The sequence below is a fragment of the Poecilia latipinna genome, unplaced genomic scaffold (assembly GCF_001443285.1).
Source record: "Poecilia latipinna isolate Pla-1442-1.1 unplaced genomic scaffold, P_latipinna-1.0 Scaffold1135, whole genome shotgun sequence".
Classification (NCBI taxonomy): domain Eukaryota; kingdom Metazoa; phylum Chordata; class Actinopteri; order Cyprinodontiformes; family Poeciliidae; genus Poecilia; species Poecilia latipinna.
In genome coordinates this window covers 102,537-125,228 of record NW_015113751.1, presented here as the reverse complement: position 1 = coordinate 125,228, position 22,692 = coordinate 102,537, and the positions used below count along the sequence as shown (strand labels likewise).

At 39.5% G+C, this 22,692-nt stretch overlaps 1 protein-coding gene across 2 annotated transcripts; it reads left to right on the top strand.

Annotated features, from left to right (window-relative positions):
* The first annotated feature begins 916 nt into the window (after positions 1-916).
* Positions 917-22,446, top strand: gfra3 (GDNF family receptor alpha 3). 2 transcript variants are annotated; one of them, XM_015052815.1, is made up of 9 exons: positions 917-1,162; positions 1,345-1,541; positions 11,615-11,881; positions 11,960-12,052; positions 12,129-12,498; positions 14,786-14,895; positions 15,290-15,424; positions 18,792-18,928; positions 21,390-22,446. In XM_015052815.1, exons 2-9 carry the CDS (start codon positions 1,487-1,489, stop codon positions 21,591-21,593), a joined length of 1,371 nt encoding a protein of 456 aa, XP_014908301.1. In that variant the 5' UTR covers positions 917-1,162; positions 1,345-1,486; the 3' UTR covers positions 21,594-22,446. The 2 variants fall into 2 exon arrangements, with proteins under 2 accessions (XP_014908301.1, XP_014908300.1); XM_015052814.1 differs by having other exon boundaries at positions 1,342-1,541.
* The last annotated feature ends 246 nt before the right edge of the window (positions 22,447-22,692 follow it).

Here is a 22,692-nt window from a genome sequence, read left to right as displayed (position 1 = left end):
GGAACCTACTTCATTTAATTTTATATTTTCAAGATTGTTTGTCATACAATCTAAAACCAGAAATTAGGATATATGCACAAACAATACTGTTCCTTCGGGCTCCTAAACCAGCAGAGGGCCCCCAAGAGCTCTCACGTTTGCAAACGGAATGAAACTTTCTCAACTTCAAATGAGTAGTTTATGAAAAATGAAAAATATTGTTGAAAATGCTTCTGTCCATAAACAGTTAAGAAGAAATAGAAATCATCTAGGATTTAATAGAACTAACGGATATGCTAGTTTTAATAATAAATGGTGAAATACAACTTGACAGTTATTTTAACAGTCACAGTTTAGTGTCACTAATCATTTCTGCTGATTGCCTCTGTGTCGCAGTTCCACAATTATACCCATAAAACACTGACTCTAAGTGCAACCATTTAAACTGTCCCTGCCTTATGGACACTTCTGCTGTGGGGGTTGAACTTTTTCAAAAAGTGGCCAGATGGAGTCGAGTAATAATATTGAGAGGGGGAATCAAAACCAACAGAAATTCAAGAGATTTACTTAGCTGACAGAACTAGAAATTTTGATCCGACATCACTTCTGATTTACTTTGACCAAAAACTGAATCTGTAATAATTTAACAGCAGCAACGAGGATGAGTGGGATTCAGTGCTGTTCAAAAAAAATGTCTTAACAAGAACAACAGTGTCTGTTTTTAAGTGGTTTTATTGTTGCGTAATAGTTCTTTCTTGGCATTGGCTATACCTCTTTATCCTGATTAATTCAAAAGAACAGTCTTAAACGAACCCAGTACTGTTCATTGTTGGAAGTTATGTAAATCATTTTCAGAAATTTGTTATTGTGATTAGAGAACTTTTTTGTTTTCTACGTTTTCAATTGAAGCTTAACCGTGGCATTAAAAGATTAAAAATCGCCTCCTTTCAGTTACTTCCTACTGTCCACCTCCTGCTTTCCACGAAGTTACAACTTGACCGCAAAGACCCAGCTGTTCCTTCAACAGGAAACGTTTTGTCTTCCCCATTGGTACGTCCAGCCTGTTCGGGGGCCAATCAGGTTGGGGCTTCGCCGCACTCAACGTCCGCGCGGACAACCGTGGAGCTGAGCTGCGCGTGGAATCCCACGCAGAAGCGTAAAAGGCAACGCGCTTTGGAGACAGGTGCGTTTGCCTTTGCTGGGGAGTCTTTACACGGCAGAGAATCTTTTCCACTTTTCAAGCAATTCACAGGAAACCCGCTGAATGTTTACCTTGTTCCGTACGAATCATAAAAATGAGGGGAGCGACAAAAATCGCGAGAGCTTGAGTCACTTCTGTTCAGTTTTGCCAACTTTGTGCAGCAGACCGTCCGGAACACTTCAGTCCGAGCGGACACAGCAGCGGGAGCAGCAGAGGAGTGCAGAAGGAGGCTGGATGAAGCAGGAGACGGGCAACTGAGCTTCAGCGAGCCGGGTACCCGCTTCCCCATTCCGCAGCTGTCCCCCAATGTCACCGGACAGGATGATGATCATTGGACTTTTGCTCAATGTCTTTTCTCAGGGTAAGGAGCATTTATCATTTAATTGCATGAGTCCATTACACACATTTTCCTCTTCCATTATTTTCAGGTGTCGCATTTTCATGCACATGCGTTTTATATTCAGACCCCTTCACTCTGCTGTCCCTAAATACACTGCAACCACGTCTCCTCTATTTGTCACAAAAAATCTCAATGAAATACTTTGGAGTTTATGGTTTGGCACGCAGGGGCTTTCAAGGGCATGAATACTTTTTCAGTCTATTTAGTAATTAGAAATGCAGCCTCAGGATAATATTTTTTATTTTAAATTTTGTGCAATATTGTGAGCAACTTATTTTAGAGAACAACAGTAAGCTTAGCAGATCTATATTTCCAAAATTTCATACATAAAATAGCACAAAAAAAAATAAAAATAAAAATTGATCTTTGACTAAGATGTACATTATTACTCTGAAATTTTGTTCTTTTTGCTAAAGGGATTTGTATTTGAGGTACAAAAATTTGCTTGTGTACATAAATGTTGGATAGTTATTAAAATACAAGAACAAAGGGAAAAGTGTGTGTGTGTGTGTGTGTGTGTGTGTGAGAGAGAGAGCGATAGAGAGAGAGAGAGAAAGAGAGAGAGAGAGAGAGAGACAGAGATGTTTTTTTCAAACCAAAAGAATGCAGCAAAATAATTCACTCTCGGTTCAAGGTAAGCTACCGAGACATAAAGTCAAAGAGGTTTATTAAATCATAGAGCAGGAAAAGTGTTTTCTATGTGGATGACATCATTGGGTCAGGTCCGTTATCTCTGCCTTGGACCAGATCCAGACAAAGGCTCTTCAAAGTATTGACTGGACTGTCCTGGGCTGCTGCAAATATCACACATGAATTTTTAAACACTTTAGTTCTCAGTACTAAATCAGAGCTTAAGTAAAATTGAAGTAATGATTTAAATCTTTAGGTGAGCATGACAGGTTTGGAGAATCCATTTGTCTTAGCTGATGATCAGATGGAAACAAAGCTGTCCAGAATAGTTCACACTTCACGGATTTGGATTCTTCGTCCTGCGAACACATTCAACTTTCTATAAATAAGTTGTTTACGACCGAAGCCTAAAATCTGAGCTCGGCTGGTAAAGAAAAGTAAAAAAAAAACTTGTTGGTCTTTTATACAAAAAAATATCAATTTAATCAGTGCTGTTGTTTGAATTTCATGTTTTCTCCTGTTTGCATGCACCGCATTGAATGACTTTTATTTAGAGCACCTCTCTCGTCTCTCAGTGGGTTCAACGTCGCTGAGACGCATGCAGACATTATAATTGTTTAGATCATGACAAGATAAGAGGAGACGGGGGCTTCCACACGTCCGGCTGCATCCCGATAATGTTGGCTGCGGGTGCCCATTAGAGATTAGGATCGCTGAAAAAGATTAAATGCTTTTCTTGTTAATGTCAAGCCGCTCATGCATTCTGTGTGCCACACAGAGTACTTAGCTTAGGTGGAATCACACCAAGGAAAAACATTCATTTTCAAGTGCCAATTAATTGAGATCTGACTCATTACACATGCAAATTAGATACTCTGTCATGATGTCAGTTCTTCCTATTATACCTGATTGGAAATCAAAAATTATTTGATTCAAAGTTTGTCATTAACGTCGCCGAGAACTGCGGATTGTGCAGAACGGAGTCTTAAATCTGCGTCGGTTTATATTTAATTTTCATTGGTCGTTTCTGCTACCTCAACAATGCTGGCAGGAACTTCAGAATAAGAGTGCAGCCTCCCCAGCTTGTCTGTCATCAAGACCAAAATGAAGAACATCAAATAACACAATATCTGCTTGATTTTGATTTTATGCGTCTTTAAGTTAAAAGACATACTTTCATATTTAAAGTAACCTTTTCATGTTTCTGCCGCCTGTGGGGTTTTATGTGACAGGCCAACACAAAGTGGTGGCGGTGAATTGTTTTCAAATTATTTTGAAGTAAGAATCTGAAATGTATGGGATGCATTTTTATTCAGATACACCCATGCTTTGTATAATCACCTTTTGCTGCAGTTCTGGTTCTGTCTGTTGGGGTATGTCGCTACAAGCCATGCAGACCGCAAATTTGAATGACAAAAATGTCGCATGCATTTCCAGATTTGATGGTGGGGATGTGTAAATATCAATTTTCAAGCCTTACCACAGATTCTCAAGTAGGTTTAGGTCTGAATTCTGATTGACTGTTATCTAAACCATTTCATTTTTAGCTCCAGCTGTATGTTCACACCAAAAGAGCATTTTCTTACTCTTTCAACGACTGCTTTCTTCTTACCTATCTTCTATTAAATGCTTAATTGCTTTCCTGTCAACTCATTGGTACAGAGTTTCCCCATCTGTGTGAATTTCTGCAGCTCCTCCAAAGTTACCATAGGCCTTTTTGGCTGCATCCGTGATTAATATCAGTTTTGATGGAAAGCCATGTCTTCGTACACTGATTCCCAACCCTCCTCTCCTCAGGCAACACTGTCCTGCATGTTTTATATAAGTCTCTATTTCAGCACATTTGATTCTAATGATTCATGGCGTCAAGTGCTGCAGAAGTTGGTTAAATGTCCAGTTATTTAAGTCAGGTGTGAGGCAGCTAGGAGACGCCTTCAGGACAGTGGTCCCTAAAGACCAGGATTGGGAGCCACTGTCTTAATCAATCTTCATTTGCAGATGATAGATTGAACAGTGGTGCATGAGGTGCTCAAATCAGATTTTTTTTCTAACCCAGCCTTGCTTCAATCTCATCCACAACCGCTGTTTTCCTCTCTCTTCCTGATGCTTTTTGTTATCTAATGTTCTCTAATAAACCTCTGAGGCCTTCAGCGGACAGCTGGATTAATTCTGAGATTAATTTACACACAAATTAACCTTCCTTTTTTTTTACTAATTAGGTGCCTTCTGAGGACAAAAAGGTTGTTCTTAGTTTTATTTGGAGGTGTTGGAGTAAATCTGGCTAAATTCCAAAAGCGTACCACACTTTAAAGACTTTTGAGAAAGATTTTTAAAACCATGCGTCCTCTTTCTTCCTCTTCACAGCTTTGCAGTAACACTGTGCTGGTCTCTCACATAAAATTCAAAGAAATGCCTTATTGTTTGTGGAACAATATTCAATAGCTATGAATAATTTTGCGGCTTGCCGTCTTTAGTGTGTCAGAATACAGAAATCCCTTCCTGGTTATCATTTTCCAGCTAATGCAGATGACGTCATTCACACCTTTCCCTGAATTTACCTTGCAGAAATCTCAGAGACAAATGGCCTGACACTAAAAGGCCTGACGGTGTTTGTGCCACGTTTGAAAACTATTGTTAAATGACATTTAACCCGACTTTGACCTGTTACTGCCAGGCCCCTTTGGATTATTACAAAAATCCCAGGCAGTGCAGGCTGCAACTGTTGACTGACTGCTGCTATTTCTGTGCCTTACTTACTGGACCCGATTGAGCCTTACCAGTGTTTGTCACAGGTTCGGTTTTAGTTCACATAAAGTGAAAGATATTCATGAGCATTCTCAGTTTGACTTTTTGAGTTTTTCTACTTGTAGAGTTTTCTCTCTTTGTTGTCGTGCCGTCTTTTTGTCTCTCCTCATGCTGAGGCATTGTCTGTCTGCACTCTGATTTTGTATTTCCGTTTTGCTCACAACAGCAAGACACAAAAAAATAAAATAATAATAATTGGTGCCTGTTGAACATCGCACAGGTAAGATAAAACATAAAATAAACCTTTTATCATAAGTAGTAATTTACATATTTGGCTTTAATGTAATTAAACTATTGAAGGATAACTGTCATCATAATTTCACCTTTTATAAATGTGATTTCTCACCACCAGCCTCTTAAAAAATGTGTTATGTTGATTGTTTTTTTTTTTTCTATCACCTAACTGCCATTGCCAGTTACTCAGTTTTTTGTGTTAATCTGAATCTTGACTGTCACTCACAGACAACTGCACAGATAAAACTGCTCTGATCAATGGGCATTACATGTGTGTGTGCGTGTGTGTGTGCATGTGCGTGTGTGTGTATGCGTGTGTGTGTGTGTGTGTGCGTGTGTGTGCGTGTGTGTGTGTGCATGTGGCCAAGAAATTATGTGGCACATTGAAATTTAGGAACACAGTAAACAGCAGAAGGCAGAAGCCTGGAAGATTCACTCCGACTGGCTGATGATGCACCTGATGCATTTAACCTGAACTACTGTGGAGGCTTGTGGGGTGTTGTGGTTAATGCATGCATAATGTGGCTCCACAATCCGACTGCCGTGCCTCATTAGATGAGGCATTAGCCACGTAGTAGACGCACTATTTCAGAACATAAAATCAGCGTGCACTCAAGTGCACCTCTGGCTCAACTTTTTCTTTTTTCAGACAACCATTTTACCATCCGTCACTGCTCGACTGGGCTCGGTTCTGGCTTCAGCTTATTGGCGATACACAATACCTGCAATCTTCTTTGTTTAGTCTGCACAAAGAAACTTAGGAAAAAGAGGCTCAACTGGACCACATTCCTGGATTTCCTGCCTCACAGATTCCAGGTCTTGTTTGCATTTCATCAAGCCTAATTGAGGATTCTGCTTATCAAAGCATGGCAGCAAGGCATATTTAGTCAATTCTAGGCTTGGAGTTTGTAAAGGTTTGCCAAATGTCTGTGCCGCCATCACTACACTCTCTTGTGACCACAGAGTGTGAAGAGCTTCAGTCAGTTCAGCAGGGATTAATAAAAGGGACAGAAGTAGAAGTTGGAATAATAATAACTCTGTTCTTATTCACATTTAATGTAGAGTTCAACACCTCATGCATTTTCTTCTGCATTTAGTAGAGGTTTCCCAAATTTACCAGTCAACATTCGGCCAGTTTGGGAATAAACAATTTTAGTTTCATTTGAGCTGATTCCGAGGAAAACATAGCAAGTAGTGTCACTTATTGGCATGTTTCTGCATTTAGTTCACTGCAGTGTCTCGCTGCTATGTGTGTGACTTCCTGTCGACAAGTCCCTTCTGTCACAGTTCCCGACCAAATTTCACATCAGACTCACACTTTCCCACTAGGCATTCTCTCTTGCCTAATCAAATTACTGCCCAACAATCTGGATTCTCTTCAGCCTAACCCACCATGTTTGAAGAGACAGAAGAGGAACTTGCCAAACCGTCTCTCCCTGTGAGAGTGGGCGCAGAGTGTTGAGGGCGGCGCAAAAATCACGGCGTTAACCTTCATCAGCTTTGCCTCACAAATTCTATTAATCACTCCAGTGAGAAATCAATAGGGTGCTCGCATATCAAAGTAATTCATGTCTTACGTTTTTTTTTTTTCCTATTTTATATCATTTAAAATAAAAATCAGCCTCTGTCTTTTCTAACATTTTTCTCAATCAGGCTTTCTACTTTTTTTTTTTTTTTTTTTAAATGTTGCATTGCAGAATTTACTTTGCCTTGCCACTGTAAAGCCTTTTTTCCTGTTAAAATGTACTACAAACAAAAGTACATGTTATATGGATTTTATAAAGGAAAGACAAAATAGTTCATAATTATGAAGCTGAATGAAAACAATGGCTTTTATTTTAAAACTGTTAAATGCATTTTCTGTAGCCATAGGCTTAACGTAGACGTCGCCCAATCTGAATGAACTCGAGTTATTAAAGACAAATTAGCAGCATTTCAGTTTTCAGTTTGCAAAGCTGGTTGAGGCAAACCCCAAATTTAAAATCCGTGCCTCACTTTTCAGATTGCTATTTGTAAAAAACGTTGAAGGCCATTCATCATATGGCTTCCACTTCACAATTATGGACTACTTCATGTTGGTCTGTTACTTAAAATCCCAGTTGCATACAACAAAAATTGCCTCCATACAATTGCAATTCTTTGCAATTTAGACTGTTGGCTCTCTGTTTTCCGCTGTGGTAAGAATAGAAGAAAACAAAGTGCTCTCTGTGCATACAGAAGATTACAAGAAGCTTCTTTAAACTGCAGCTCAACACAGTGGGATTTGACACTTTGGTACAATTAGCAATACATAATACATAGGCAGACTTTGCAGATAGACAGGTAATGATCTCCTTTACACTTCACGCGGAGCTGTGACTGTGACAATGACTCACTGCCCTGTGTGATACTATTTTTTCGTCCCGCCTCCTCCTATGGATTCTGTGCGGCGGCTTTGGAGGTTTTCCTGCGGCGGGGATGAAACACAACTTCTGTTCATGATATGTCTCATACCAAAGTGAGACATGGACCTCATGCGGTGCTCGAGATTACAAAACATGCAGCAGCAGAATTGAATTGCAGTCGCGCTTTGTGCCACGTGTCAGCAGGAGCTTAATCGAAGTGTGTCACCAGACGAACTCAAAAGCCGGGTTTGTGCATGAACTGAGGCGATGGATTATATGTTTATGTTTACGAGCTGAGCCAGTGAGCACATGTGATAAAAAGACAGGTACGGATCTGCTAGCCATCATTCATTAGGTTTAATTTCTAACACACTTTATGCGTTTGCTCGCCTCTTCTTCTGCGTGGCGTGCACTGATAAAAGGGTACGACAAATTCACAAAATCAAGACGAAAAGTGTGTGTGTTTCCTATACACACACGTTATATTTTTTGCTAGACTGAGATCGTATGGGTAGAAACTGGTAAGGGTAATTAGGTGTCACATTAAAAAAAAACTAATTTCCAGAAGAGCTTTAATAAAATACATTTTTCACTCACAAAGAGCATTTCCCCCCATTGTTTCCCTCAGGCAGCTTCTGTCTTTTCTGCTTTGTGACTCTAATGGGGCAAGAATCATCATTATGGAGAGATTTGTGGCTTTTCTCTCACAGACCTTCCTGGTTGGAACATTTTGAGTCAAAACAACCCTAACTCCTTATTTCTATAGACAGACGGGCTGTTGTGGTTCTGAAGAGAAACGAGTACTGAGGATTAATAGCTCTGTATTGTAGAGTGTAAATATTTTGGCTTGTCGCCTTATAACCACGTCTGAATCTTGACTGCGCAGGCCTTTGTTTTAGGACGTTATTCTTAGTTTTAATCAATTTCAATGAAATTTAATGAATTTCATTAATATTCATTCAATTTTAATAAATTGCAACATTCCTCAGCACCTCAACAAAAGATGGCATCTTTTGGTGCCAACATTGATGGCAATGACTGGAAGTGCAGCTCTGGTTTTTGACATGTAATTGGCTGCATCTTCATGGCGGCGAAATGAAAATTCCATTACAGATGGTGACTTGATCCAGAGAAAGAAGGAGATAGATGATGATGAAGAGAATAGGTGAAGGACCAAACCACGGGATAGCCCTAACGTGACAGTGAGTGTCAAAGAGAAATGATCCTCACAAGATTTGTGAGATAAGACAGGAAGTAGCTGCAGGCAAAGTCTGTGAGTCCTGTGGAGTTGTAGGATCGGATGATTTGTGAAAACTGTCTCTGTACTATGAAAAGAGCGAAAAGTTGACTGGAATTTCTTGAATATGGATTGGAGGCGTGCCTGTGGTTGTTGTAGTAGTTGGCTTTCTGAGAAGTGATTTCATATTGGCACTTCTTTACTGAGGTGTGATTTGGAGTTTAGTTTCAGCTACAGTGCTTCTCGAATGGCTCAAAGCCAACATTTCAAGCAAATATTTGCTTTGTGTGCAGTAAACGCCATTTCTTTCCTGAACTTAAATGAACGTATCATATTGAAGAGTTGTACCAAAAATAGTGATTACGATTTATTTTTATAATCATGCTGTTCTCCTTTCGCCTACCTTTTGAAACACATTACTGCATAAAAACTGTAGCTTTACTCTTTGTGTAAATTTAGTATGCTCAAATAACTGTAGGCCTGTTTCCAAAGCTGAATTGTGTTAAATAAACTGTTTTTAGCTTCACAGAGGTGTTGCATCTGGAGGCGGTGTTTGATGTTGGCTAAAATGCTTTTTCCAAATAAATGCATTTCTGTTAAAGAAGGTTCTCACACTCACTGTTACGGCGTCTGACAATGATATATGTTTTCCAAATAAATTACATGTATGTCCCTACAGTATATGAAGTACAATAAGCATAACAAATGTTTTCAACATATTTTATCCTTCAGAGTCTAACGACTCTCATGACAATGCAAGTTTTATTGTGATGATGAATGGAGTAGTTCAAACGATGTTTTAGAAAAAAAAACTCCCTGTGAGGGTTTGTGCATTCTAGACACATCTCATATTTGAGAGTTGGCTGCTGAACAGCGTCGCTTTTGAGGCAGAAAATTATCATGTTCATATTTTTTTTCTTTTTTTTTTATGTTTGTGTGTGTGTGAGGCTGTCTATTCGCCAGAATTTATGCCAAGTTTATGAAGGCAATGCTGCTGGGGTTGCTATATCCAAGAAGCTCTCCAGTGATGAATCCAGTGATGAAAATAGAGTTTGTCAAAATAATCAACGCTTGAAAACGTTGTTCCGGCGAAGTGAACATCTGTGAAATCAGAAAGAAAGGAAATCAATCTTGAAAATGTGCTTTGGATGGATGTCAGCAACTGTAATCCTGCACTGGGGAACCTGGATAAATTATCGCCTGTAAAAAATAAAAAATAAAAACTTCATTACTAGTATGACTCATGAAAGACATCAATATGGTCCAACACTGAGCATTGCCAGGAATCTGACATTACTGTGTTGTGATTTAACAGTGTACAATCTTTATTGTACATGTGTTTGTATTAGCTGATGAAATATAGGCAAAAGAAGCTGAAATAAGTGTGCAGTCATTACCAAGACCTTGGCCAATTACTTCCACAAAATAAACAACAGTAAAACAAAATGGTTGTAAAAGAGAAAGGGGACTTTAGGGCATCAAAACCTTTTGCTTGGGCGACCACGGACTTACCAAAACTCTGCAATAAGTCAGACAGGAGAATACAGTGAGACCATTTAGGCAAAAAAGAGTTTTAACGATACCTTCTGCTCAAGAGACAAGCTGGCAAACTGTGCAAGGTTCAAGACAAGGTGGCAATATTTTAGCAATATTTTCAAGAAAACTAGGAATACAGATATTTTGTTCTCACAAATAATTTGAAGGTTTCACAGACTAGAAAATATAGGAACTGTTGCTAGTCTACACAGTCTACCATTGACTTGTGAGAAAGAATATAGTTGAGAAAACCATTAAGATGCTGAAGAAATTATTAAAACCGTTACATAAAAATACAAACAAAAACCTGAGCTGACGGTGAAAAAAATTACTCACTAATTTGACCTGTTGGAAAAACAGATCTTCTTATGCAAGTAACATTGGGAAACATTAGGACAATGTCATTAATTTTTTTCTTGTCAGATAATAAAACTTTGATCTAGAGGTCTTGATTTGGGTCAACAATCTGCCTTTGTCTTCATGGATAATTTGGCTCTGTGCAGGTGAAATTTTGAGGTGGTTCAATACTTGACTCTCAAAACTATTAAGAAAAATGTCAACTAAATGTTTTTCTGCATCCAAATAAGGTAATAAGGTGTTTTATTGCAAAAGAGCTGCAGCTCCAAAATTTCATCTTTTTTTAACATCTTTTTAATCCCTTTAAGGGATCATAAAGTTGACGAGCCAGGTTTCTGCACTGATTTAGATTTTTTTAACGCCATGCCTGAAACCTGAGATGAGCTGATTAACTGCCTGTTTTAGTTTAAATGTGATGATTGATCATTTCGTTGTAGTGTTGCATGTAACCACATCTAATCTAAAATCGTGTATTTTGGTGTATGTTACTTCATAGAATGCTGTCTGCAATCTATCACTACAAGCCTGCTTCCTGGCTGAGATGGAGACCTGAGTTTCACACTCAAGTTGCACATTAATTGCAAAGACTTCAGGCTTGACTTGACTTTTTGACCAGAACATAAACTGCAAACCTTCTGCTCTGACAGGTGAAGTGCAGCCGGACATGGTTTTTGCTGAAAGGATGAACTTGATTCATTATCCACTGACCTTCACCGATCGTGGGATATTAATAACACATAACAACCTATTCATAATTGAGCACACTGTTACCTTACTTTTTAGCTTGCAACCCGTAGCGTCTGCAATGAACCTGTTTGCAGCTCATAATGTTAGAGTCTCCTCTTCTGCAGGCGGCGTTTCAGTATCTGCGTCCTTAGACTGTCTGGTGGCGGAGCAGGGCTGTGTCCAGGAGCCGTCCTGCAAAGGCATCTATCGCCTGCTGGAGTACTGTGCGGCAGAGGAAGCCGTGTCGCCTCTCAGTTCAGATGCCCGCCTGGAGTGCCTGGAGGCCCAAAACTCACTGCAGCATTATCAGCCCCTTCAAGTCTGCAAGTGTCAGCGGGGCTCTCGCAGAGAGGAGCACTGCCTGAAGGTTTACTGGACCGTGAGATTCGCAGGTGGGTAGAAAACACACACTTTGTACGTGGGTGTTCTTTGCTTCATTGCTTCATTCATGTGGTCCAATGTTGTTTCAGTGTACGATGAGTATGAAGTGTCCCCATATGAAGAGCTGAAGTTGAATCTGGTGAGAAACATAGAGGTGTCGCGAATGGCCTCCATCATGGCAGGTAGAGTATGTCCTGTTGGTTTAGAAAGCTGTTTGTTTTACTTCACACTAACGAGTCGGTACTCTGCTTCCTGCAGCTTCCTCTGTTGTCGTGGACGGCCAGAACCAGTGTCTGAAGGCCGCTCAGGACTGCGGCCTCTATGAGAAATGTGGCTCCCTGCGCTCAGAGTATGTGGTAGCTTGCACCAAGCGAGCAACAGCCACCGACAACAGCTGCAACCGCCAGAAATGCCACAAAGCCCTGCGGCGCTTCCTGGAGCGTGTGCCGGAGGAGTACAGCTTCGCTCTTCTTTTCTGTCCCTGCTCTGACACTCTGTGTGGGGAGCGCCGGAGGAAAACCATTGTGCCATCATGTTCCTTTGAGGAGAACGCAAGAGGGGAGGAAAGAGTCGGCAAGCCCAACTGCCTCAGCCTCCAGAACTACTGCTCCAGAGACGAGCTGTGTAGGTAAGAGCCTGTGTGCAGAGAAACAGGAGCAGTAAAGTCTGCAAAGCGATGAGCAGCAACCCATCTACCCACTTTCCAAAGTAGTTGCATTAGTTCACTCAAATATTCATAACAGTTCAACTTTTCATGCTTTTTCACGACAGCCAAAAACTTAAAATATGCATAAAATGAGTTTATTGGGGTTGAATATGATAGACCTTTGCAAAGTAGTTCATAATTCTAAATTTTAAGCAAAAGTTAAAGTGCATGTTTTCAAAATTATGCACATATAAGCTCTTGAGAAGGTTTAGCTCCGCAGGATTGATGATTTTAGAAACATGTTTGCTGTATTTGTAGCTGCAGATCTCTGGGGATAAGTTGCTACAAGCTCTGCAGATCTATAACCTGAGATATGTTTTATTTTTTAACAAACAGGTCAATGTTTCTGTGATCTTTGGGTTCAGGGTCATCAACAAATCTCATTTTAAATTACATTTCAATCGGACCACCTCACCTTATGTGGACTTATAGGTTTTATATATGTGCATACTTTAATCTGTACCAGCAGTGTCAAACTCATTTTCATGTTGGGCCATATCAGGATATTTAATGTTCTCAAATGGCCAGTTGTGCCAAAATATATTGATAAAACCCATTTCTAAACTTAAAATGTTACTAAATGAATGTCTCTGCATATGATAAATATTTTTCAAAATTAAATAACATTGAACATCGTTTCACATTGAAATAATTTGACAGTATACAGATAAAGCTGCTTTGATTTGATTGATAAAATGATAAAATAATATTTAAACACACTTGCTATCTTGAAGGTTCTATTTAGACTTTCTATGTAGAAATATAGACTAATTTAGGGTCATACTATGGGAGCAGTGGTTAAGCTTAAGCTGTTTTGCTTCTACCATCTTACTCCAGTTCCTCCTAAGAGATCTCCACTGGCTCCCAGGCCAACTGGTTTGTAAAATCCGAACTGTGCGTACCGGGTCAGCCCCAGGGCATCATCCCCACCGAGAGTCCCAAAACGCTCAAGAAAGTTCTGCGTCTGCAGAACTTCTTGCCCGTTCGTGGATAGTACAGAGCTTAGTTAATAGTCACGCTCTCTAGGTCGCAGGGACTCAGGCTGACTGATCATAAAAAGCTTTTCTTCCTGCCTTGGCTCTCCTCTCACCACTTAGACATGGTACAGCAGCCACAGCAGAAGCTACACCCAAACCCACGGTCAATTTCATGGTCTCTTTTCCCAGCTGTCATGAATAATACCGGGAGACAACTGAACTACTCCACCTGAGAGAGACTTCCCCATCCCCCCTGAAGCAGCACGGTGCATTTTCCAGGGAGAAAAAAAAAAAAAAAGACTTAAATTTATGACTCTTAACTGATTCATCCGTAGCGATTACTTTATTCATAAACACATGCAGCACAAAGCAGAGGGGAGCACCCTACACACTTTCCTGGAACGGAAAATGACGGATTTGGTTAGTAATTTAGTCTGTAAGGGAAATTATAGCAAAACAGGTGTAGCATTTACTAATGTTATGACATATAGTTTATATTTTCTAAATGAAAACGGTTGGCAATAATAAAAGGACATTTTCCAGAGACTCATTCTGCAGCCACATAGCAAAGCTGGTGTGTTATTAGCAGCACAGCTCGTTCTGTTTAAGAAAATACTTTTATTATTTTGTTTCTCAAGGCAGCCACAAGTTTCAGCCAATCAATGGGAAAATCCCTGAAACGCTCCTTCAGTAAAGAGATAAAAATATGTTTGGTTCACTCCCTAAGCCCTCAGTATTAAACAAATTGAAATTGGAAAGCTCTTCTTAATTCACTTAATCCAACTTGTTATGCACTGTAAAAATATTTAACCTTTTCACTTTTTTTTCACCCCACAATACAACCAGAAACTTCCATGTATTCAGTTTGAATTCGAGTTCATGCAGTGAAGATTCATGTGTTGTTTTTTGTCTGTATGCATTGAAAATGAGATCCAAACAGATAAGATTTAATTTCTGAAGTTTTCTTACAAAGAAGTGTTTGTTGTGCTGAAAAAAACAACAACAAATTTCCAAACATATTTCTAATGTAGGTACTTCTCTTTCTCATCCTTCAATTTATTTCATTGTTTTGATTTATGACAGCCCCGAGTGCCAAAATAAAACTTCCAGAACACTTTAAAATGCATTCAGTTTTTATGTGTTGACGCTCCGAAAACCCATTTTCTCCACTGAGTGTGTGTGCCTGTGTGTGTGTGTGTGTACCTGTGTGTGTGCGTGTGTGTGTGTTTCAGATCCCGATTTGCAGATTTCCAACACAACTGTCAGCAGTCCTCTCTTTCTGCCTCTGGCTGTATGCGAGAGAGCAGAGCCATGTGCCTCAAGGCTTATACCGGACTCATAGGTGAGACGCTGAAAAAAATTTAAAACATGGAACAAAGTGAAACAGAAAAGCCGAGAGGGGAAAATAACAAAAGCCAGTAGCAGAACTCATTATCAGTTTTGTGTTTCTAAAATTTAATTCACATATTCTTTGTTTTAATGCACAAAATAAAGATGTAGATCAATTAAAATGCTGTGATTCAAAAGCACCATTTCTTGATGGTTTGCATGAGCATAAAAATAATTTTATTTCCTTCCGTTTTAAAATACAACAAAAGCTTGAGTGTACTTGCAGTCATAACAAAAACCAGACAACTGCTGACTTCATAATCTAAAATTGTTTTTGCACGGTGCAAATTCTGTACTTTTGCTGATGGAAAGTGTTGTTTAAAGAGTTTTAAACCTTTGTTTTCCAGGAACCATCATGACTCCCAACTATGTGAGCAACAGCAGCACGGAGGTGTCCCAGTGGTGCTCATGTGAAGGCAGCGGGAACGAACTGCAGGGCTGTCAACGCATCCAGAATCTGTTCAGCAACAACTTGTGTCTACGTAAGGGAAGTGCATGAGAAAGTTTGTGGGACAGTTCAGTTTTAGGGCTGAACTGTCCCAGTGGGCCATAAATTGCGCCCACTCAGGACTTGATGGACTCTTTGGATTACCTGGACTGTTTAACTAAAAAATCTGGTGGCTATGGTTGAGAAAAACTGAGTCCTTATTTGGTTTTTTAGTAAATAATAGATATCAAATGAACATTCTTTCATGAATATTTTAGCTGCCATACTCAAATCTTTTAGAAAACCTGTGAGGAAACCAAGGACTTTATATGATCCACAGCAGACCGAGGCACTATAGAGAAATCTAAATATGGCTTTTCTGTAATTTGTCTTTTTCGGTAGATACATCTGGACCCGCTTTTGGATCATGCTAAAAAGAGAAGAGCAGTAATGGGAGGTCTCTTCCCTCATGCCTCCCAGATGGCTCTTTATTCAACTTAACAATTATGCATAATTTGTATATTGGTGACTGAGAGATATTTTTTTCATGTGTTCCTAAAAGCCTAATTACTATGCTTTTTGTTTCAAGTAAAATAAAATATTACTTCATTTAATTTATGAATCAAATCCTTAAAAGAACAACGCAGAGGCGCAGTAAACAAATCTAATCATTTTGGATAACTGGCGTTACAGCTTAGCAGATATTAACATCTGAAACATATGCTGAAAGTCACAGAGACGTAATAATATCACAATCCAATTTTCTATAATATTGATCAACTAATATGTAATTACTAGAGTGAAACTGGTTGAAAGGTTTCTGTTTGTGAAGAACAGATTGCTGTATTTAGGGATTACATCTGTAATAGACATGATCAGACAACAAAATAAATAAAATCCAAGGTTTGAAAATGATCAGGTATAAAAGACCTTATGATCTCCTGCTCCTTTCTTACCGTCAGAACACAGTGAGATACTTTAAGTCTCTACTGTAAGGATTAAACTAAACACAAACATTTGCTCCGGCAGTTTGTGGAAGTTTTCGATTTCCCTCTTCTCTCTGTGAATATTGTGAATAATGGCCTCATGTGAAGCAGATCATTAAAACTGAGAGCATAACCACAGTTACTTGAAAATTCTGGATTGAAATGTGGCAAGAAACATGAATTAAAATAAATTATAGTTCTTCTGAAATGTTAATGAGTCAATGCTGCAGCTTAGGTTGCCAATTTCCTTCATGTCTTTATACTTTGTAGAATAAACTCGCAGCCGACAATCCTTGTATCACTGTAATAACAGAGGAGACGTCGTATTTCAGCTGTCAAATGTAAGTATTATCTAAATGAATGGCGAGATGCTAATCTAACTGAGCGCTTTCTAATGTGCATTAATACAGAATTCAAATGAGGTGGGCCATAATTGATGATTGAGAGGGCAAGTCACTGAACCATAATGTTTTCTTATAAATAAATGAACAGCGAGAGATGTTCTCCCGGGTGCTTGGCCGCCTGCCAAATGCGAATGTGATTCTGAGACTCGGCAGAGTCGATGAGTCCTTTCACCAAATCGTGATCAACTGGAAGCGGCTCGAGGTTGAGTCGTAGCCAAACCAGAACGAGCATCTAGAGGTCTTGCTCAGTACGTCCTGCTGGTGTATAAGGATGCCTTGTTTAGCATGTGCCGTACTAAAAAAAAAACAAAACAAATGAAAGCAATAGGGGACAGACAGACAGGCGGTTTTAATTAGAAATAAGATTTCACAATGAGGGGCCTCATTAACAATCAAGCTGTATGTGACTTTCATTTAGCGTACAGCACTCACATTTTGTTCTCAACATTGTCTTCCAGAAATAACGTTGAGGCTCAGATTAGTTGTGATTGTAAACCAATGCAAAGTGAAGATAGTGGGAGACAATGGGAACTCTGCATGCCTGTTTTCGCCTGCCAGTCGGCTACCACAGATATCCTGGAGATACCAGCTGCTGGTTTATTCCAGAAAACTGGCATTTCTTCCCATTCTTATATTAAATAGATGCTTGTGAATAACCTCAAATTAATTAATCTTTTTTTTGTTGTTTTGTTTTTGAAACTGAAAAAAGTTAACTGCTTTCTTTATCCATTTGCAAAAAGGTTAACTTTGTGAAGCTCGTTTTTGTAATGTTTTTGTCACTGCAGAGTGACCATGTGTGAGCAGCACACGGGCCTGTGGCAGGGCTCATTATGTTGCCGATTAAACAGCCCATCCAGATGTGACCAGCTACATTTTCCACATTCAGTTTAACACTTAAATATTTCTTCTCCCTTCTCGGCTCGAGACAAAAAGCTGAAAAGAAGTTGTGCCTTACAAAAGAGGAAAAACTCCAAGTGAGGAAGAACTGACACTGGAATAATTTAGCATGAAAGTATATATTTGCATCTGATAATTGAGCCACAGAATTGAGTGTAAATTGAGTTTTTTATTTTTTTTAAATTGGTTAGAATATAATTTTCTGGGCAGGTTTTTGACTCCATAGCGTTTGTTTGACTTTTATCCTCTGTGGCTGCAGCCGTGTCCAGAATCAGCTTTGCAAGTTGAAATTAGATGGAAAACACAACATGTGAGCAAGAATACATGCTACCATGTTACTTTTTCTGTTGTTCTTATTTTATATATATTTTTTACAATAAGTGATATCTCTTACAGAATGCCAGACAAAATATATTAGAAAAAATGTGTAAAAAAAACCCCCCATAAAAATAAACTTAAATCCTTTTACTCATTGTGGAAAATATCACACGTTTGGAAAACAATGGTTGTTTTCACAAAATTTCTGTTGATTCTTGCATTGTTTCCCATAGAAATCCTTAAAAAATGCATGAATGTGTGGAAATAAACCTCATGGATATATTACATACAGTGGAGGAACTATGATGTTTCTTTTCTGAAGTTTTGGGATTCTTGTCAGATATTAATCGATTGGCATCCTTTAGAAAACTTAAAAATATTTTGTAACCATTTTAAATCCAGAATGATACAAATCAATGCAGAATTGGTTTATTGGACAGATTAAATAAAGTTTTATTTTCTCTGCCACCTCAGTACTCAGAACAAAATTCTATATCAACATTGAATAAAAGTATAAAAATGAAAGTCCTTCATTTTTATACTTTAGTTCTTCAAATGTTTTGTTCTGTTGAGTAATTTCACTATAAACTTGTATATAAGGTTTTAATTAGTTGAGCGAATCTCTCTTAAACAAAAAAATATATATATTTCTAAACTAAGCTCATCAAAAGGTAACTTTTGTTATTAATAGTGAAGAACTTGGAGTATTTGGCTCCATCTTAGCTGAGAACACACACTGATAATGTTTTAGTGATGATTCAAAGCGGAATTAAGATGTGAAACTAATGAAAACGTCCCCTGCTGATTTTGTTTTTAGGCAATGCCATCAGCTCCATGGGAATCTCAGCGCCTCCTCCGGTGGAACACACGCCGGTGCCAGTTTCTCAGCCCTCCCCTCGCGTCTTCCAGGAGAGGGTCCACGTTAGCGTCAACACGCTCCCTGAATTCAACAGCGTAAGCACAAACTCCTGCTACTCTCTCGCTGTGTGTCGGTGTTGGAGATACGGCTCCAGTCAGGGGACTGCATATCAAATCCTAACGCCGACGTTTCACTGAGGACTGTAGCAGTGAGTTGAGGCCCAGCAGCTTCCTGCATAATCCCAGATTATTCTTGTCTCACTTCCTCTTCTATCTCCACCTCTCAGTGTGGTTCAGGATTAGCTGTAGGTGTTTGCTGCAATCTTGACTGTTATTATTCATGGGAGTGCGCTCGTCTGGTTCATATGTACAGTTGTAATCTTACTATATCCTGTATTGCAATAGAACCTCAGGAGACCCAGACCCCACAGTTCAGGTGTTTGACTTTTGCATTTCTTCTGCACACTTCCATTTAAATACCTCTTTACAATGATGTGGCGGGAATCCAGTGAAATAAATCAAATGACACTGACTGGTGTTTGAAATTTGTGAGTTTAGATCATTGCTGGACACTAGTCCGGCCAACATGGAGATGTGGTTGAGAAATTACAATTTCTTAAAATTGTCTTGAGTAAACATTCACGTAACATCTCAGGGGTGTTTGCGGGTCAATTTGCTGATTTGCCCATTTGAACCTGAATGTCTCCATGCTTCCCATTGTGGACGGTGACGGCTACCTTAATTGTTTTGCTAAATTGACACACTACGTTTAGCTGGAGGACATAAATAGTGCTGTAGTGAAATGCAGTGGCAGCAAAAACATCCAGAAGTAGAACGTCCCTTCATCAGGCTGTCACTTTTAGCTGCAAAAAGAAATTCAGCATCTCGGTGAATCACAAAAACTACTCACTGATTTTGCACCAACAGCGTCACAATCATTAAAAATAACAATAGAACTGATCTAATTTCACTTGAATTCATGGAACAGTTCTGTGCAAAATCCTCCACTTTTCGACCTAAACTTTCACAAATAATATTGTTGTAGGGCAGGAGATAAATGAAAATGTAATAAAATCAGGTGTGTATTGTCAGTCTAGTGTAGTATCACAGTTCGGCATTGATTCTTACTGTTCGGGTCGCATGGAAGCTGTTGTTTTTGTGCAAGCTGTTGCTTGCAAGGTTGTCGTCCATGGAAGAGGCTGCCTGCAGAAAAGTGTGGCGCTCGCTCCGTGACCTTTTTGTAAAAGCGAAACAGAGGATGCAGGAAGGGGGAGGGAACCCTGGAAGACAGTGGCATCAGGTATGCTGAAGCAGAAGGCTGTCCCCCAGGTGATCTGCGTTGTGCATGTAAATATAATATGCAACATATTTATACATAGATGGAAAAAGTCCAATCTAAGCTGAGAACTGAGGTGTTGTCACTCAGAAGTGATATTAAATAAATGCAGCTGCACATCTTCAAACCACTGAGTATTATATTTCCATGCATCCCATAACAATCCTATTGTCAACAGTCCCATAGTGTTGCTTGATGCAAACAAGGCGGTTTTATTTTCCATGCATTTGGAGTTGTTCTTTCGCAGTTTTTGTCATAAGCAAATAAAAGAGCAGACAGCAGTTTGGCTCTGCTTGCCTTTGAGCTTCGATGCATAACTTGGAGATTTTAAAGCAGAAATTATGCTAGCCCATATAGGCATGAAGCCCCGTGGAGGAACCTTGCAGTTGCTGCAGAGATATCCAACGATGGCCGTCTTATGGCAGCAGCTTCAATGGAATATTTTATCAGGAAGAACATGACCTCATTCTCTTTGGATTTTTTTTTTTTCATGTTCAACAGCCTGTTTCTTCTCAGTCCTGTTCCTGAATGTTCATGTTGTGGAGCAGATGCAGAACTTTACAGACATTCCCAAAATACGCTGGTTTCTTTGCTAAATCAAGGTGATCATAAGGAACCCAGACAAACAAATAAGGTCATTAAAAGTTGCTAATGGGGATGTGGGCAGATTTGGGCAGTAACTAATAACATTTACTCAATTACATTTACTTACTTGAGTAACTTTATCGGAAAAAATGGACTTTGGGTCCTGCTACGCAGATGTTACTTTGACATGTATTGACAATATATTTCCTAATTGCTGTGGCCTCTTTCAGTAGGATTATGTTGAAAGTACAAAGGAATCAGAAATGGTTTGTGTCACAACAACAAGTTTGAAGTACTGTTTTGGCCTCCAAATTTCGGAGAAATTTCACGCATCTGGGGTTTATGTTGGACAAACAAGTCTTATCCATAGAGGCCCAGTTCAAAACTTGTAGGACTTCATGAATCTGATGCTACCAGATGCTAGCAGCATCTAGTCCCAAGTGCTAGTAGATAAAAAACCAAACCAAAACAAATCAAGGCCATTTTGAAGGTTTAAATTCTCATCTTGAATATTTTCTTTGTATATTTGAGGTGTTTTCATGCGTAGCAAACTCCGACTCTTCTTGAGTCTACACCGTCCCTCCATGTTTCATTGCGCTTGTTAGTTGGAGCAGTCACTCTTTCTCTCCTCCACAGATGGAGGACAGTGACCAAGAGGAGGAACAGGAAGAGGGAGCAAATGAGGAGTTCAACGTCATCCCGCCATACTCTGAGAAGGACTCCGACACTGAATCAGGTGCCAGAGGGAGTCAGAGAGGAGAAGCCAGCCAAGCGGAGCTCGCTCTGCCGTTGCTGCTGCTGCCAGGTCTCTTCTTGAACTGGGAATGCTGGAACGACTGAAGACTCGACTTTTCTCTCAGCTTAGAGTTTGCAGTCGCTTTCGGTGTCGAATTCATTGCAGCCCTCACTGTGGACCACAGCCGACGGTTATGGAAAAGACGTGTAAATGCCTCCAAAAAAAAGTTTGTGTCCTATTTCTCTGAACACTGTAAAATATTCCAACTTGTTTTTTGTTTTTTTTTTTCCTTTTAGGCATTTATAAGACATTACTCATCCTTCAGTTTATTTGCTTAAGTGACCTTTCCTCAATGTGAGCACATGGGTGAATTGCAAAGTGCTGTTTGGGCAGAAGCTATATCTAGAGCCTCCCTGTCTTTTAAAATAAAAAAGTAATACACAGTACTTCACAAAGAAGCATATCACCCAGGGCTAACATGCGCCACACACTCTCTGGAAAACCATACCCAGTCTACTCGACTGCAACGAGGCGGGAGTGCAGCTTTTGATTTCTATTTCATAACTCTTGTCGCATCCATTTCTCTGCTGCTCCTTTGGCTCTTCCTCTATCTTCATCATGCTAAAAAAAAACAACAACAACAATCTGCTTTAAAACAAGCTAATAAAAGAGGAAGCAGCATTTAAACCATTTTGTGAAAAATAAAAAAGGATCTCTTAAAAATTGCTTCATTTGACAAGACAGGGATGAGCTTCAGAATGATGCGCCGTCACGGTTTGTATGCTTGTTCTAACTCCACTTGCCGAAAAGCATGACAAAAATCACTTCTCCCTCTTTTTTTTTTTTTTTTTTTTGTTAACACACCACTTAGCATTATTCCTCCTGCACCAAGCGGCTGAGAACTCAACCGCGGGCGAAAGTAATGAGATCAGACTCCATTGTAGAAACGGTGTTGGGAGAAAAGCAACATAAGCAATTACTGCACGATTCAAATTGCTCCCATGCAGGGGGGAAAGTCTGGAGTAAGGCTCACGGGAGAGAAAAGCCAATTTGCTGCTGTCGTAGCCTCTCACTTTTTTATCCTTAGGAGATCTAGTTTTAGTGCTCCTTCCCCGACATGTACGTTAGATGTTTTGGAAGCAAAATGAAGCGATAGGGACGGACATAGGAGGCTAAAGAGCCTGCTGGCTGCTCTCGTCACCG